This window comes from Phyllobates terribilis, unplaced genomic scaffold (genome assembly GCF_046119375.1).
Source record: "Phyllobates terribilis strain yellow unplaced genomic scaffold, ASM4611937v1 Scaffold_2__4_contigs__length_985480577, whole genome shotgun sequence".
NCBI classification, from domain to species: domain Eukaryota; kingdom Metazoa; phylum Chordata; class Amphibia; order Anura; family Dendrobatidae; genus Phyllobates; species Phyllobates terribilis.
Window position 1 is genome coordinate 260,650,001 of NW_027362762.1, and position 17,827 is coordinate 260,667,827.

At 37.2% G+C, this 17,827-nt stretch overlaps 1 protein-coding gene across 3 annotated transcripts in view; it reads right to left on the bottom strand.

Annotated features, from left to right (window-relative positions):
- Positions 1-2,448: 2,448 nt before the first annotated feature.
- KLF12 (KLF transcription factor 12) overlaps positions 2,449-17,827 on the bottom strand; it is a 248,115-nt gene continuing 232,736 nt past the window's right edge. For all 3 annotated transcript variants that reach the window (XM_073663972.1, XM_073663971.1, XM_073663970.1), the window contains exon 6: positions 2,449-13,307. In XM_073663972.1, coding sequence (XP_073520073.1) covers positions 13,126-13,307 — 182 coding nt within the window. In that variant the 3' untranslated portion in view covers positions 2,449-13,125. The remainder of the gene's footprint in view (positions 13,308-17,827) is intronic.

Genomic DNA, 17,827 nt, shown 5'->3' on the forward strand with positions numbered 1-17,827 from the left:
GCACTAAAAAGTGAAATAGGCCAACCCCTTTAATGCCAGAGGAGGTTTGGAACTCTGCAGTTATTGAATCAGCAAAGCGTTACTGACTTTTATGCATTACGTGCAATAGCACCCAACGACCCCACTATGTAAGTTTATATAACTTGTCACTTCGTGACTTAGTTGCTCTGATTCCTTCCACTTTGCAATAATACCACTCAAGGTCAATTATGGATGGAAAATTTAGGAGAGAAGAATTTCATGAACTACATTTTTACTATGGTGACATCCTATTACAGGAGCACACCTAAATGCATTGAACTCTTTAGAATGGCCGATTCTTTCACAAATGTTAGTAGAGGCAGACTGCATGACGGGCTGGATTTTATACACCTATGGCAATGGGACTGAATGAGAAACCTGAGTTCAATGATTAACTGATGTATTACAATACTTTTGTCCATTTACTGTACTTTGATGTTATACCAGATATAAAACAAATCTAGTGTAGCATTTGTACGTACACAAGGTTTAATTTAGACTTATAACAAACTGATGGACAACATAGCCAAGTTAAAGGTTAAAATTGAATTGATAAGCAGACAAAATTAAAAAGAGATTTATAGGATTTTTCTACAATACAGAGTACACCTGATTTAACAGGAATTTTAAAGAAGCACTCCTCCCATCAAAATTTGTATCCTCTTAATATATTGCAGTCATCATATTATATTATATAGCACTGTGTACTTACAATTGCTCATTTTGCTTTTGTACCCTGTAAATTCTTCTCTTTTTTTTCTGCCAATAAGGGCATGGGCGTGTTGGGTTTCTTCAGGTGTCTCCCATTCTCGGTGATTAACCGGCAATTTAGCTGGTAATCATGGTCTGATTATTGCCACTCGTAGCCTTATTTCAGTGGTGTGTGCGTCTTGTTTTCCAGTGCTCCGTTTCTGATCTCTTGCTTCCCGACCTTGGATCCTGCCTTTGACCATCCATTTGCGTAGCCCCTTTGTCTTGATCTGCTACTTTCTGGAATTCCGACCTCGGACTGTGACCTGACCTCTTGACTACCATGTCTCACGGCCTGCCCATGAGTAGTGACTCTGCGTCATATTTGTCACTCAGCATCACAAAAACATTATATATGGCATATTTGTTATGTGTATGGATTGACAGCCATGTATAGTACCCAGAAAAATGCATACTATGGTTATATATTTAGATAGAACAATAGAGGAGGGTAGATAGATATTTCATAGAGGAAGCAAAACCTCATAAGAAACAGCTATCAGTCTCCTCTGTTCTCTGACATGTGAGACATATGTATTATTTTGGTGGTGAGTGCCGCTTATTCTTTTTTATCTATGGTTATAGACACAGAACAGAAAGTTGGTGTCATATACATGAGTAACATCCACAAATATATATAAAAATGCAATGAAATCCTTCAGAGAAGTTAATTTTATTCAATACAAAATGATGTTTTACCTTCATGCCTCCATTCAAATAATTATACAAATGCATACATTTAAAGTATTTAAACTAGATTTCAGTTCACAGCTCAATCCATAGGAAAGTTGAATACAGAAAAGCAAAGCACCAACAAAATAGGTCTGAGACACTATGTAAAACGATAACATTTGTTCTTCAAAGTCTCCGAGTAGAGACTAGAATTTTCATCCCCTGACAGAATTTTAATAGGTGTCCCTTTTACAGTGACATAGGGCAAAATCACCATAGTACAGTAAAAGAAAAATGTCTTATTCTATTTACAATACGTACACTTTACATAAATACAAGAACAACACTTACATCATATTATTAACTTAGAGCAAAGGTATTGCCTAAATTCTACTTAACAATGGTGAGCAGAGAAAATGCAAGGGGCCAAAACTTAGGTGATTTCCACTGTAGCGGGAGTTAGAATTCTTACATTATAAGACAATAGCTTTTTATAGATTTATTGTTAGTTTCGCTGTTGTTTGTCATGTTGTCCACATACGTGTTACAAAAGGGGTGACAGATCTGATGACTGCAATACTAGTAGACCTGTACACAAAAAAAAGCTTACTAATAACACAAATACAGGTTGTCTTCTTATGTCAATGTTTAACCTTTGGTAGGATTTATTTTATATTTATATATTATTTCAAGGATATATTAATCACTTTTATAGACATGAATAAGTATAGTATATGGAAGTTTAATAAATGTATTTTTTGTCAGTTACTGAATAAATATCTACAGATACTGTATAAAGTTATCTTTTTAGCTCCCATTGTTGGTACAGTCTTGAAAATACAGTCACCTAAAAGTTGGATATTAAAATACGAGAAGCCTTTATCTTACGTTACTGGTATAGGAAATTGTCAAGTTCCACAAGTTTTGTGGGAAAATGCCCATTTCAACATTAAGCAACAAGAGATCCAGAGATTTATTTCTAGATCAACGTTTTTATCAGTGGAAGGAAAAAGTGTACCCTGCACTAGAAAAAAAAACATATAGAGAGATTGTTGTAGTTTGAAAAATTAGGACTGGTTACTTGGGACTTAGCATTTACTCATTCACCTACTCAATATGGTAAAAATACATCTCCCTTTATTCCTTCCTACAAAGATGTAGGCCACATTCAGACGTCCGTGTTACACGTAGGTGTTCTATCCCTGTTTTTCACAGATACAACAGGTACGCATTATTGTCTATGGGGCTGTTCACATGTCTGTGCTTTTACATAGACCATGTGTCAGTGCAAAACTCATGGACTATTTCATGGACTATAGAACTCATGTTCTATTTTTTCTGGCAGCAGGGTTAAAAAGTGCCAATACAACTCTATTGGTCCGTGAAAAACACATACAGCATCCGTGTATGATCCATGTGCTGCTCGTATTTACCATTGCAAAGGACAGGAGAAGCTTTGTAATTTATTTATCCACCTGTGAAAAAAACAGATGATGCGTACCACTTTTTAGTGTATGTGAAAAGCACAGATGTCTGAATGAGGCTTTAGATGTAGAACTACGTAGAACTACAAAAATGTCAGCCTATCAGAGACAACTCTACCCATATGAAAAATAATCTGATGAGCAGCTTTTTTTAATTGCAATTGTGCTTGAATGGGTTAATTCCCATGTGGATCAACGGCGCTTCAAATGACAAATCCACAGCAAACATCCGAGACTTAGCCTCAGATTTCTGAAGTTATTTAAAATCAAATTTAGTTTTGGATATTTCTGGCATCAATTTTGCCCCAAATCCCATCTGTGCATTTCCTAATAATTCCAAAGAAGCTAGTGCTTGTACAAAGGCAGTCAGGGGTAACTTCAGACTGTAGCAGGACCACAGCACCCGGCTTAAGAAACACTGACCTAGGAAAAAGTTACTAAAGTATGACCTAATGTGTCGAAGCTGAGAACCTTCTACTCAAAAAAGTCAAAAGTACCAACAAGACTTTATTCATACTTTGTGCTGCCCATTACAAGCATACCATGAAAACAGTGCAAGTGCCCTCTACGGGCATGCCATGAAGTATTAGGGTGCATGCGCCACAGGCAGAGAACCTAGCACTTGGGGCATACTAGGAATCAACAGCGGGAGAAGTTACTATTTTATTGACGTTGAAGGTGCTTGGGCATGGATATGATCTCAAAATAAAATACAAGGTTATGATCTGGAGGGAAGATGAAAGAATAAGACCACAATAAAGAACACATGCTAAGGCATTAGCAGATGGGAAAGTACATGGCTAAATAATTTTATACCCTCAATAAAAATTTCTAGTGATCTTTTAAGTGAAGCCAGTAATCTGTTTCTAAGTATTCCTCTAGCATTTATTAAATTACATTAATTGCAAAAGTAGTTTTGTGCTTTGTTTATTGTCATGTCAATGACCCATGACATTCCAAATTTGTAAAACTGTATAGTCATTTATATCAAAATATTCTCTTTCCAATAATTACAATTCTTCATAGTCACTGTAAAAATGTAATACTAGATTAATAACTTCTTAATTTATTTATAGCGGCATGTTCTCAATTAATGAGTAATTTACACATATTCACTTTTACTGAAGTCGTATTGCTACGGGAGTCACTTTTGAAAATGAACATTAATACATTATCGGCCATGATGAGTTTTGATCAACTAAACTATTTTGTGGTTATTGCCCAAATTATTATACAACTCTTTCTCCTTGCATTCGAACATAAGCATGCTTGTTACTGTTACACTTTATTGCCATACTTTTTCATTATTTTTTTTACATTTTCCTTTTTAGAATATGTTCTTATTAGTGGTTAATTGCAAATATTCCAGGCTAATGATCTCATAAAAAGTTACAATAATATATAGATGATTCTATCTATATATATGTATCTAACAGCCTTCTATGCTTCTAACACCTATCGGGTAAAGCCTTAGAATTACATCATAGATCCCTACAAATATAGATTCTCTAACTTTTACTTTTTCATTGACCAACTACCTTACATTATTGCACCATATCACTTATAAATAAAAAGTATATACACACTGGTATGTGGGCACTGGGGCTCAGTCTTTACATAGACAAAACCAATTGTGATGGCCAACGCTCTACAGTTGTTCATAACTAACTAGTACCTATAAAAGGTCTCAGTGACCCTAAAACTTATTTTTTCCTGGTGAGTTAAGACGGGAACGTTAGTTCTATAGTTTAGACTGCTACCAAGTGAAAAGTTTTGTACAATGACAACACTTTTGAAAAAAAAGAAATGTAAAATAAAAGTCTGCTTGTTAAGAAACCACACATAAGCACACAATACATAATTTATTATAGCACTGCATTATTGTAGGTTACTTTAAGTAATACTTTTTTTCAGGGTGTACCATGTATAAGAACTTCAAGGAAGAAAGTTTAAAGTTTGTAAACAATGTTTGACTTTTTTTTAGAACAAAGTCATGAATATATCACCTATTTTCATTCAACAGACCAAACCAATCCAGTTTGACTAGTAGCTAATCATTGACACAAATTCCTGTAGACCAACTAAAATAGACCACTCAATGTTTGCCGTTACAGAACGCACTCTGAACAATTACTTAAGGGAGCAATGGATGACATACAAGTCATATTTGTCAAAATATTTCTCCTGCCAATGACAGAAACTGGTTTATAGATTGTAAGCATTTCTAAGACGAATAGGGCTGAACTGAAATACCAGCCGAAGCCGGATGACAAGCAAAACCATTGGAAGGGGATTCTTCATTAAATATTTAAAGTGCTAAATTATATTAAATATTTTTCCACATTAACCACGTGACGATAATGCTTTTTTTGTGTGTTTGTTATTAAAAGGTGCATCTACTAGACTTTATGGGCTATAAATCAGTAACAGTCCAGCATATTTGTGCCTATAGTAATCAGGAAACTTAACATTAGCCATTTGCTTTTGCTAAGTCAATAAAATATTCTTTCCCAACTTTAAAAACTATTTGCAGGAGCAATGACTGAATCTTTAGAGAATGTGCTTCTTTTTTTTGCTTTTATAAACAGTTTGTAAAATATAGCTAATACTTAAAGAATACAAAATATGCCCAAAAAATGCAAAACTATCCCAGCGATTTCTCCTTTTATCTTCAACTTTTTTATACTATTTTGGCTCAAAATACAATTAGAACTGAGGGAAATAAATCTTCTGGGTGTCACAGGAGGTTACACATCCCCCCATTCCTACTGCTCACTGTCCTGTGTATGACTACTGGCTGCAGCAGAAGTCTCCCTACTGTTCCTTGTTTGCCCCCTTGATGTTTTAACTGGTCATCAAATGAAGATGGAACCAATCAATCAATAAGGAGATTAAAGAGAACCTGTAAGCACGATTTTGTCAAGTAAAGACATGGCTGTAATGGTGCTGTAATACAGATTAAACTGATACCTTTGGTTAAGAAATCCGCTTTGTTGTTCGTATTTGATCATCATGTGAAGTCTTCTGCTAATTAGATTTCGGTACACAGGGAGATGATTGAGCTCTAGGTCCTCTCCTCCCTGTCTGTGAATTCCCCATCTCTCCGCCTGACACCGGTCTTTGAATGACAGGTCACTGCAGAGATAGCAGATCATTCAAAGAGTAAAGGCAAGTGGAGGGGCCGGGGAATCATAGACCGGGAGGAGAAGCTCCAGTGCACAGTTCAGCCCATGTGCACCGAAATCTAATTAGCAGAAAACTTCAACTGGTGATTAAAGAGGAACAACAAAGCGGATTTCTTCACAAAAGGTATCAATGTAATCAGTATTACAGCGCCATTACAGCCATGTCTTTACTTTACATTACCAAAATCGCGCTGAAAGGTTCTCTTTGAAGGTTTCTACAACATTTCAAGATCATGCAAAAAAAAGCTTCATAGTAACAAATGTAGGTCAATTATGTTTCTTGATTAATTTAACCATTCATTTGGATTATTTTTTGTTCTTTAACCAGATATTCCTTGTCTAATTTAAGAAGAGGTATTATTAAAAACATACTGTTTAAATCTAACACTAAACACAACAAAATTCCATCATATTTATGATTTAATGACAAACTATGATAAAAATGTGACAAATAAAGGACTGTCAATATTATAGATATTGTACCATTAGAACATTCATTATATGAAGTACCATTGTTTTAACCCCTAGGCAGTCAAATGCGGTAGTGACATAGTCCATACTAATGCTAAAAGAGTACTTGAAGTTTTCTCATTCCAGTGTTCTGTTGGTACTTAATAACACTTACTGCTATGTAACTATAAGCTGGAAAGTAGACCGATATTTGATTCTGGGGTCACGTTAATATATATATCATATTTCTATATAAAAAGATCATAGATCAGGACTCTTTGATTGTAATCTCAGTTAATCCTCCATGTCAAGCAGTATAACCTTTTGCCTTTTTATTATTAATGCACTGATGAAGATATATGAAGGAAGAGAAGATCTCCTGCTTAAGTGCACTGCACAGACAATGGATGAGAAAATAGAACTATATCATACATATTCATCATAGACAGTTACATGTATCATACACAGATTTCTGTCACCACAATGTTATATCCGGACCATAAAAATTGTGCTTTTCATTAATAAAATTGATCATCTATGTGCTTTCCACCAATGTTATCAGATAGGGCCGCCAATATCACAAATACACAGTAATTTAACTCTCCGTGCATTGTGTTCTTATTTCCACATACTCCAGATACGGATGTTAATGCTTTTTGATGCAGTTGTTAAAAATTGTATAAATTAGTTGTCCCCAGAGAGATATTCCACCCACACGCCATATATCAACTTGCAGTTACAGTCTTCTTTCATACTGGGAGTTGTCCTGTGTGGGCTAAAAATCTGTAGCCAGGCTTTCTGGTCAATAGGCTTCTATCACAAACATATGTCGTTGCATGTGGTTGATTTCCAAATCTGGAATTGTTTTACTGTAAAAGGATATTAGAATTTCTACCAAAAGTAGACAATAATCACATATTGCAACATGTAAGAGGGTCGATTAATTGAGTATGCATTTCACAACTGTACTTGAGCTTAAAGGGTTTTTCCAATATCGCAAATATAAGATATGGGATCGTTTCTTGATCTTGGGGTTCAACTGCAAAGACATTCATTGTCAGAGTGATTTGGGGTTCCTTCTTAGTTTTTCACTGTACTATGAAAATCTCAGATTATCACTGTGCAAGGACTGGCATCACACCCCATTTACATTTATGGGAATGTGTTACAAATCCCTGCACAGCAGATGAATGGGGTATAGAGATGAGAGGATCTGACAAAAATAATGTAGATGTTCCTAGGAAATTTGATTTTCAGCAAAGTTATTATTTGCAAATTCAATGTCCTTTATAATGTTCTGGGTCTATAAAGACACCAGAGCATAGTAAATGTAATATGTAAAAAAAGAAAAACCCTCTACTCATCGCTCACCTGTATTGCCCCTCCGTTGCTCTCTGCCCGTCATTTGGTCCTCCCCTTTCCCAGCCTGTTTCTTCATGGAGAGGACTTCTGGCTGCAACGAGGCCTTGACAATCGCTGCACATTCGATTGGTGCCATGTAACAGACATGGAACATGCAGTAATCTCCAAGGCCTGGTCATGTCCAGAAGTGTTGGCCATCAGAGAACAGGTCGGAGCTACGATGGCAAAATGAGGAAGCTCCTGAGGATTGGACGGCAGGCAGCACTGCCTGCCATGTAGTCCTCTACTTTCCGCTGTCACATCTTCAACCTGTTCAATCTAGGCCGGGACTTCCAGCCAGAAACAGGCCTTGGAGATCACTGAGTGTTCCATATCTGTGACGTTAAGATGTGCAGTAAACTCAGAGGCTGGGTCGCAGCCAGAAGTCCAGGAAATGTGGCTCATAACGGAGGAAAGAAAAAGTGTCTCTAAGGACCAGAGAGCAGGTAGCCAGACAGGTGAGCAATGAGGTGAGTATCAGCTTAAAAAAAATTTACCAGCTGTCTATGGCTTGAGAAAAATGGCTACAAGCCAACCACCATTTTGCGAAGTCCACGTGAAGTTAATTTACAAAAATTTGTATTTTCATTTTTTTTGTGTATTCGAGTAGAATTCAATTTCACTCAAATAAATTTGCTCATGTCTAATGGGGATATTAGTGCGTAAAAGAAAACCTGAACCCTTAGCTCAAGGAGTTCAATGCTTGATAGTAGTTCAGTGGCTGGACAACATCCCATTCATTATGTTATAGAATATCCTGGCAATATAACATATTCTATGATGGAAATCTCCTATAATATTTAGGACTGTATACTACTCCACGTTAAAAGGTCTGAAATTCATCAGAACATTTTACTTATTTCTGCATGGAGATGTAACTACAGTTACAGATGCCAAATCTTCAGTGACTGCTTCCTTCCTCCGTGAGGAAGGAAGGATCCTGTGATCAGTGTTGTCTCACACTATGGTGCAGATACAACAGGGTTCATGATTTGTGTATAAATAACGTTCCCTAAGGACAAGACCAGAAGCACGGTCATCAGAGAAATAATGCAACGATAAAGGGATCTCTATATTATATAACCTCTATGCTGGATCCTGCACATAATTAATGGGGCTCACACTCCACCTTATGCATAAACCTTCTGAACATATATAGCAGGCTATTCCATACAGCGTCCTCCTATTACAGTACTGGGTATGCTTTATATACTGGATTGTTCATTATTATTAAAATGGTTATTTCGCAATAATAAAAAAAAACAGTAAAATGTTTTCACAAACATTTATCAATACTGAACAATATTCCATAAAACATTTCCTATAGTTTCTAAAATCATTTCTTGTGCTTTATTTTCTTAAATATTAGGTAAATACAGAAGATTTTAGGCTAAAGTTTTAATACAAAGTCTTGTATTCTCTGTGCCCCTATAGACAGGGACTGATAATCAGTGGATTCCTTCTTCCTCCTACTGATGCAGAAGAGCTGAGTTCATCATTGTACACTATAGGGAACATTTATAAAATATTTTTAATGAGTTTTTTTCATCTGCACAAATACTTCTATGGTGAAATACATGTTTGGTGCATATGGTAGTATACGTATCAGAACTCAATCACGAGGTATAGGACATATTGTATTAGAATAATGGGCAACAGTAGCGCCTACTGATAGCTTTCTAATTGTTTAGCTCATATTGTATTTCAGCAAATTACAGCCACTATGCATATCTGGTGCATACACTATTAATATTTTTAAAACAAATTAATATATCTTCTACAACGTATTCTACATCGCACTTGGTGTTTGCTGGTTCACAGAATTTTGCAGTACAAAATATGACAAGTACCTTATAAAAGGACTTTTTTTGAACACAGGAGCGTTCAGAAAAATTGTACCGTCACCACTTCTATTTTGCCAAAAATACCGTCCCCATAATTTAAAACGTCAAGCTCAGCTCTGCTACATCTGTTTTTTTTAGAACACCTTTGAAAGAAAAGTTTTTTTTTGCCATTGTTAGAATTCATAGCTGGTTAGTTATACACTGTGTGCAAATACTTTTGTAAAAAAAAAAAAAGGGTTGTTTTTTTTTTTTTTGTCTTCGCCATTTTGAATTACAGGTAATATCAAGAGGCATAAAAACGTAAAACACAAAACTTCATCTCAGGAACATCACTAAGCACAAGTATAAAAAAATAGTCACACTAAACAAACTTTAAAACACACTTACCCCATCAGTCCTAGAACAAGTTGTATATACCCACATTTACTGTACATGCTTACAACTTTTTACTGTTTTACGTCATTTATTTGTTTCCCAGGATCTTAACCCTTTCCCGTCCTCTATTTAATGGAGCTGTTGGATTCTAACATATACAGGTGCATCTCACTAAATTAGAATATCATCAAAAAGTTCATTTATTTCAGTTTTTCAATACAAAAAGTGAAACTCATTATATAGAGTCCTTACAAACAGAGTGATCTATTTCAAGTGTTTATTTCTATTAATGTTGATGACTATGGCTTACAGCCAATGAAAACCCAAAAGTCATTATCTCAGTAAATTAAAATAATTAACAAAAAACACCTGCAAAGGCTTCCTAAGCAATTAAAAAGGTCCCTTAGTCTGTTTCAGTAGGCTCCACAATCATGGGGAAGACTGCTGACTTGACAGATGTCCAGGAGAAAAAGACCTGGACTGTTGCTCAGTGGTCCAAGATGTTGTTTTCAGATTAAAGCAATTTTTGCATTTCATTTGGAAATCAAGGTCCCAGAGTCTGGAGAAGAGTGGAGAGGCACACAATCCAAACTTCTTGAGGTATAGTGTGAATTTTCCACAATCAGTGATGGTTTGGGGATCCATGTCATCTGCTGGTGTAGGTCCACTGTGTTTTATCAAGACCAAAGTCAGCGCAGCCGTCTACCAGGAAATTTTAGAGCACTTCATGCTTCCCTCTGCCAACAAGCTTTTTGGAGATGGAAATTTCATTTTCCAGCAGGACTTGGCACCTGTCCACACTGCCAAAAGTACCAATACCTGGTTTAAAAACAACAGTATCACTGTGCTTGATTGGCTAGCAAACTCGCCTGACCTTAACCCCATAGAGAATCTATGGGATATTGTCAACAGGAAGATGAGAGACACCAGACCCAACAATGCAGACAAGCTGAAGGCTGCTATAAAAGCAACCTGGGCTTCCATAACACCTCAGCAGTGCCACAGGCTGATCGTCTCCATGCCACGTCGCATTGATGCAGTAATTGATGCAAAAGGAGTGCAAGTATTGAGTGCATTTACTGAACGTTCATTTCAGTAGGCCAACATTTCGGATTTTAAAATCATTTTTCAAGCTGTTGTTATAGAGTATTCTAATTTACTGAGATAATGACTTTTGTATTTTCATTGGCTGTAAGCCATAATCATCAACATTAACAGAAATAAACACTTGAAATAGATCACTCTGCTTGTAATGACTCTATATAATATATGAGTTTCACTTTTTGTATTGAAGAACTGAAACTAGCTTGCCCCGAGCAGGAGTTCTGAGATGACAAGACCATCCGTAATGGCATGGGCTGTGATGTGGTCGTCAGTAATACAGATTTAATAACTGATGCCACCATATTGCTTGACACTAAAACAATACTATAGTAGAAACGAGTGTGCTTAATATTGTAGAAGAATACAAACTTCAGTTTAGTGCTGAACAGAGCATTTATGATATGGTATTCACTGATAGTATATAGCTATAGAATACTAAAAATAGATCTCAATGCATAGAACCACCATGCATTTATTTGCAATTAATACTGGTTTAGATCACATTTTATGCATCAGTTTACTCAGATCCTATATTGCTTGCTCGCTTTCTCACTCGTCATAAAGCCATTACAGATAAAGAGCACTGATGAAACTGATGAATAATAATGATGCCACTGGGAAGCAAATGACGCATTGCTCCTTAGGTAAAAAGCTGGTGAACGTTCCCTTTTCTTCCACAAAAAAAGATTCAGATATGTAGAACAACTACAAAATACATTTGATCTCAAGGCCAGGCTCCAACCGAGTTAGGATAATGGTTTATCTATACATTATATTCACATTTAATATTGTAAATTTTTACCTAGAGCAGCCTTTAAACTTGTGTTAGGGTTTTAATATCTAATATAATATATATTTAGACAAAGGCCTCCCGTGACGTGGTAAAAAATGCAGATTAAGTACTTGATTTATAGTAAATCCATATAAGACAGTCATTATTGCTAATTAGCAGCAAGAAGTGCAACCATTCCAGTTTGTGCTATCCGATCATCCCCCCCATACCCCTATTCAGGATGGGGCCGAACTCCGCCATAATACCTCAAATTGTGTTCTTTCACTCTGAAAAAAGAGAATAATACTGAGAGCCTGTGCAATAGTTTTGGATATTGATGTAGAAATGTGGAGGAAACATAAGAAGGCTTTAGGCAAGGCCAAGTCAATTCACAAACACAAACAGTACTTCACTTAAGATACCGGCCTATATACTCTCACAGACAACAAAGAAAGAGAGAAAAAAATCTGAATACTCAAAGAAGGAGTATGATATTGTTATGCCCACTATGCTTGATGGCAATTCTGAGGGACATCTCATTACCATTGCGGTTATTGCAGAATCCCATGTTCTGGTGAAGGAACTTGCTGTCAGTCACTCTATACATGTACCTGTCGTCAATAGTCCACTATTCTATGGTTACTTTACAAAAAAAATCATTTCCCAAAAGAAAAAGAAAAATCAATTGAACGCTTCAGGATCTTCAAAACCGTCTATGATACATCTTTTTTGAAAATTAGGAGAAAATCTTTCAAAAAGATCTGTCCATATATAAGGGAAATGTACAATAGATGCTGTGTAAAATGATGCAGGTCATGGCCCATAAAAAGTGCCAGTGTCCTCAGGGTGAAAGTGTCTGGTTCTGAGGTATGGGCATATACTGGAGATTCCATGCTTGGCGCCAACTCTTCGGAGACTAGCGAAGCATGGCACTTCCTGTTCATTTCTGTCACTTTGGATCACTTGTGGGCATCCTGCTTCCATAACACTGAAGGTGGATTCAGCTCTGCTGAATGGATTAATAAGAAAAGAACCCGCTTTTCCGCATGTTTGGAAGGACTGTTGACTTAGACCAGCATGTGCCTCCGTCGATGCAATGCTAAGTGATCTGAGCGAGAGAAACTGCGATCACAGTCCGCACATTTAAATGGCTTCACTCCTGTATGTTTGCGGTAATGCCTTGTCAGTTCGTCAGAGCGTGCAAACTTCCAGGTGCATCCTTCCCAGGTACACATGTAAGGTTTCTCTCCTTAACAAAAACATAAAATAAAAAATATTATTTGCATTCACAAAATACATTCTTTCAGATGATTTTTTTCGAATAATTGCCCCAGCTTTACAAAGGGTACAACAGGTTGCACTAATCCAATCTGTATGTTTCTCCAACTGCTAACATGACCGATGCAATCTTTTCAAAAAACTAAACTAATCAACTCTTTCCAATAAAATCTTTTATACAGGTTTTATTAATCAAGGATGGCTTCACCCACCAATGTTTTGATCAAAAGCCAGAATTGTATTCAAAAGAAATAGAAAATATTAAAAAGGATCTGATACTCCTGCCTGGAAGTGATACCAGATTATATCAAAATGAAAATATTGCGGATTTGAAACATGGTCAGTTTGCGCCAAGTAAAAATAAAGACCAGTGGCCATGAGATTACTATAAATGACATCCACTTTCCATTTTTATTACGCACTTGTGTTAGCATTCAATTCAGTGTTCCTAACTCCTTTTATTTAAAGGGAATGTCCACTACTGGAAAACCTGTGTTAAATCAATTTCATGCATCATAGGCAATAAAAGCAACGGATGCTCACCTTCCGCGGTGGCGCTGTTCCAGTGATGTAGGCCCTGCGGTTTCATAATACCGTTGTGTCATGAGACCACTGCAGTCAATCAGTGGTCATTGATCAGCTGTAGCTCAACAGTATGCCATAAAAGTTGATGTCCACTCTGACAAAATAGTAAAGACTGCAGCTAGTCAGTGACCACTGATTGGTTACAGTGGTCACGTGACACAACAATGTCAGGGCACCCACTGCAAATAGCAGAGCTGGCATTGCTGGAACAGTGCCACTGTGAAAGGTGAGCATCAATTACTTTTGATTCCTATGGGGCATGGAATGAACCCCTTTACAACCTTGGACGTCTAGGTACGCCCAAGGTCGTCTCCCCGCATTTGATGTAGGCTCTGGCATGGAGCCCGCGTCTTTCCCTGCACATGACACCTGATCAAAGCATCCTATCTACCCCAAAATAAAAATGTCAGATCAGTGCTCAAAAAATAAACCCTCACTTAGCCCCAGATCCCGAAAAATGGAGATGCTACAGGTCTCAGAAAATGGCAACCTTTTTCTTTCTTACAAAATGTAATTTTTTTTTCACCTATACATGTTTGGCAACTTTGAACTCATAATGACCTGGAGAGTCATAAAAGCAGGTCAGTTTTAGTATTTAGTGAACATAGTGAATAAAACAAACAAAAAAAACAATTGTGAAATTGCACTTTTTTTGCAATTTCAACGCACTTCGAATTTTTTTTCCAGTTTTCCAGTATATGATATGGTAAACTCAATGGTGGCATCAAAAGTACAATTGACCAGCAAAAAAACAAGCCCTCACACTGCTATTTTGATGAAAAAAAGCTATGGCTCTGGGAACAAGAGGAGCAAAAAACGAAATAGCAAAAACGAAAAAAAAGAAAAAAAAAGGTGGTGAAGGGGTTAAACAGAGGTTGCCCGGTAGTGTCAATTAATAAACCAACCACTATATTTTGAGATCTTTTCCTGGTCTATATATTCTGGATAACCATGTGCCATATATAGAAAGGTGTCTTGTCCCACCCTGTACTGTGAATAAATACACTCTCTTTTGCTATATATTTTATCTGCGAGATATTTCAGAATATTTCTTTACATGGAGAACAGAGCAGATCACAATAACACTTTGCGCAGTCCGCGATGTAATTATCAGGGGTCTTCATCTGGATCGCACATGGAGAAACACTGGGTCAGATTTTGACAATGGGATACCAAGTTAGCATGGAGGTTATATGTTGATTTTCAAGGAGTTCAAGATGACTCAGTGCACATTGTCTCACATTATAACAGTCCAGCACGTTATTTCTTGCCAGGTATCAACAATAGGATACACTTTTAACAACGTTCGGCTTTGTTCCTTTAAGTACCATCATTCATTTTGCTTATTTTTATTGTGCGGCATTCTTTAAAGTGCTTGATAATATGAATTATGAGGAGATCTCTTATGTCATTCACAAGACGCTTTTATAGCAACCAATAAAAGAGGAAAGGGTTACTCAAAACTCTGCACAAAGCCACTGTCTTGTCGAACAATAAAAGTTTGGTTTCGGTTGCATTAAACACATTTGCTTTGTTTCACATATGTGCGGTTACTGTGTAATAAAAGGAAAGCAAACACGGGTGGCTGAGTTCTTTATAAACCTGTCCCAGCATGGCAGTATACAACTCAAATAACTATGCAGGATGATAGGAGATGCCCAACAAGCAGCTCACAGCACAGTGCACTTTATCCTGGCACCGGTTTATATACAGGCTCAATAAAACGGGAAGAGATATGGAGATTCTCATGCCTGACCCAATAGAAAACCATAATATTTCTAAAGTAGCTCTGCAGATCTCCCACGTCTGACATGACTGACACTGTTTAATGATGTTCTAAGTAGTAAAATCTAGTCACACACAGAGATTTGGCTCTTGGGCAGGGAGTCGCATAACTACAGAGCAGAAAAACATTGTTAATTACATTTTGGGCCTATGCCGAAAAAACATGCAATCTTGAAGTGTACAGGAATACCTGCAGGTCAAAAAAGACTATCATATAATTAGTCAACCTTGGCAATTCATAAGGAAGAATAGAAATGTCTATGCTCCTGAACATGTAATGAAATGTCTGGGCTGCTCTTGGTGGGCAAAAAATGGAGAACAGAAACTTGTAGTCTATAGAGACACCATGTAACAATGATGTGGAGGGTACTGGACATTTGTGGCATTATTTCCAGAGTGTGTCCTTTCAAGTGGACCTTTCACTTAGAATAAATATATAATTTTTTTACCCTGTGCAAATTCCACTGCTCCCCTGAATCTGGCATGGTCTTTCTTCTTGTCTCCATCCCTAACAAATGGCCCAGTGTTTCCTGTATCTAAATCTAGTCTTTGCAGCCAAGTGGACATGGTCAACCAACTCTTCTCCATGGGACTCTCCATGAGGACCATGCCTAGTTTTCTGAAAAGACTAGATCTATTATATATATATATATATATATATATATATATATATATATATATATATATATATATATATATATATATATATATATATATATATATTTCTTCCTGAAAATGATTGCAATCACAAATTCTTTGGTCTTATTATCTTCATTTCATTTGCTTGCAAGGAAAAAACACAAAAGAGAATGAAGCAAAAATCAAATCATTGATAATTTCACACAAAACTCCAAAAATGAGCCAGACAAAAGTATTGGCACCCACAGCCTAATACTTGGTTGCACAACCTTTAGCCAAAATAACTGCGAACAACCGCTTCCGGTAACCATCAATGAGTTTCTTACAATGCTCTGCTGGAATTGTAGACCATTCTTCTTTGGCAAACTGCTCCAGGTCCCTGATATTTGAAGGGTGCCTTCTCCAAACTGCCATTTTGAGATCTCTCCACAGGTGGTCTATGAGATTCAGGTCTGGACTCATTGCTGGCCAACTTAGAAGTCTCCAGTGCTTTCTCTCAAACCATTTTATAGTGCTTTTGGAAGTGTGTTTTGGGTCATTGTCCTGCTGGAAGACCCATGACCTCTGAGGGAGACCCAGCTTTCTTACACTGGGCCCTACATTATGCTGCAAAATTTGTTGGTAGTCTTCAGACTTCACAATGCCATGCACATGGTCAAGCAGTCCAGTGCCAGAGGCAGCAAAACAACCCCAAAACATCAGGGAACCTCCGCCATGTTTGACTGTAGGGACCGCGTTCTTTTCTTTGAATGCCTCTTTTTTTTTCCTGTACACTCTATGTTGATTCTTTTTGCCAAAAAGCTCTACTTTTGTCTCATCTGACCAGAGAACATTCTTCCAAAACGTTTTAGGCTTTCTCAGGTAAGTTTTGGCAAACTCCAGCCTGGCTTTTTTATGTCTCGGGGTAAGAAGTGGGGTCTTCCTGGGTATCCTACCATACAGTCCCTTTTCATTCAGACGCCGACGGATAGTACGGGTTGACACTGTTGTACCCTCGGACTGCAGGGCAGCTTGAACTTGTTTGGATGTTAGTCGAGGTTCTTTATCCACCATCCGCACAATCTTGCGTTGAAATCTCTCGTCAATTTTTCTTTTCCGTCCACATCTAGGGAGGTTAGCCACAGTGCCATGGGCTTTAAACTTCTTGATGACACTGCGCACGGAAGACACAGGAACATTCAGGTCTTTGGAGATGGACTTGTAGCCTTGAGATTGCTCATGCTTCCTCACAATTTGGTTTCTCAAGTCCTCAGACAGTTCTTTGGTCTTCTTTCTTTTCTCCATGCTCAATGTGGTACACACAAGGACACAGGACAGAGGTTGAGTCAACTTTAATCCATGTTAACTGGCTGCAAGTGTGTTGGCAATAACTAAATCACATGTTAGGTGTGCCACAGGTAAGTTACAGGTGCTGTTAATTACACGAATTAGAGAAGCATCAAATAATTTTTCAAACAGTGCCAATACTTTTGTCCACCCCCT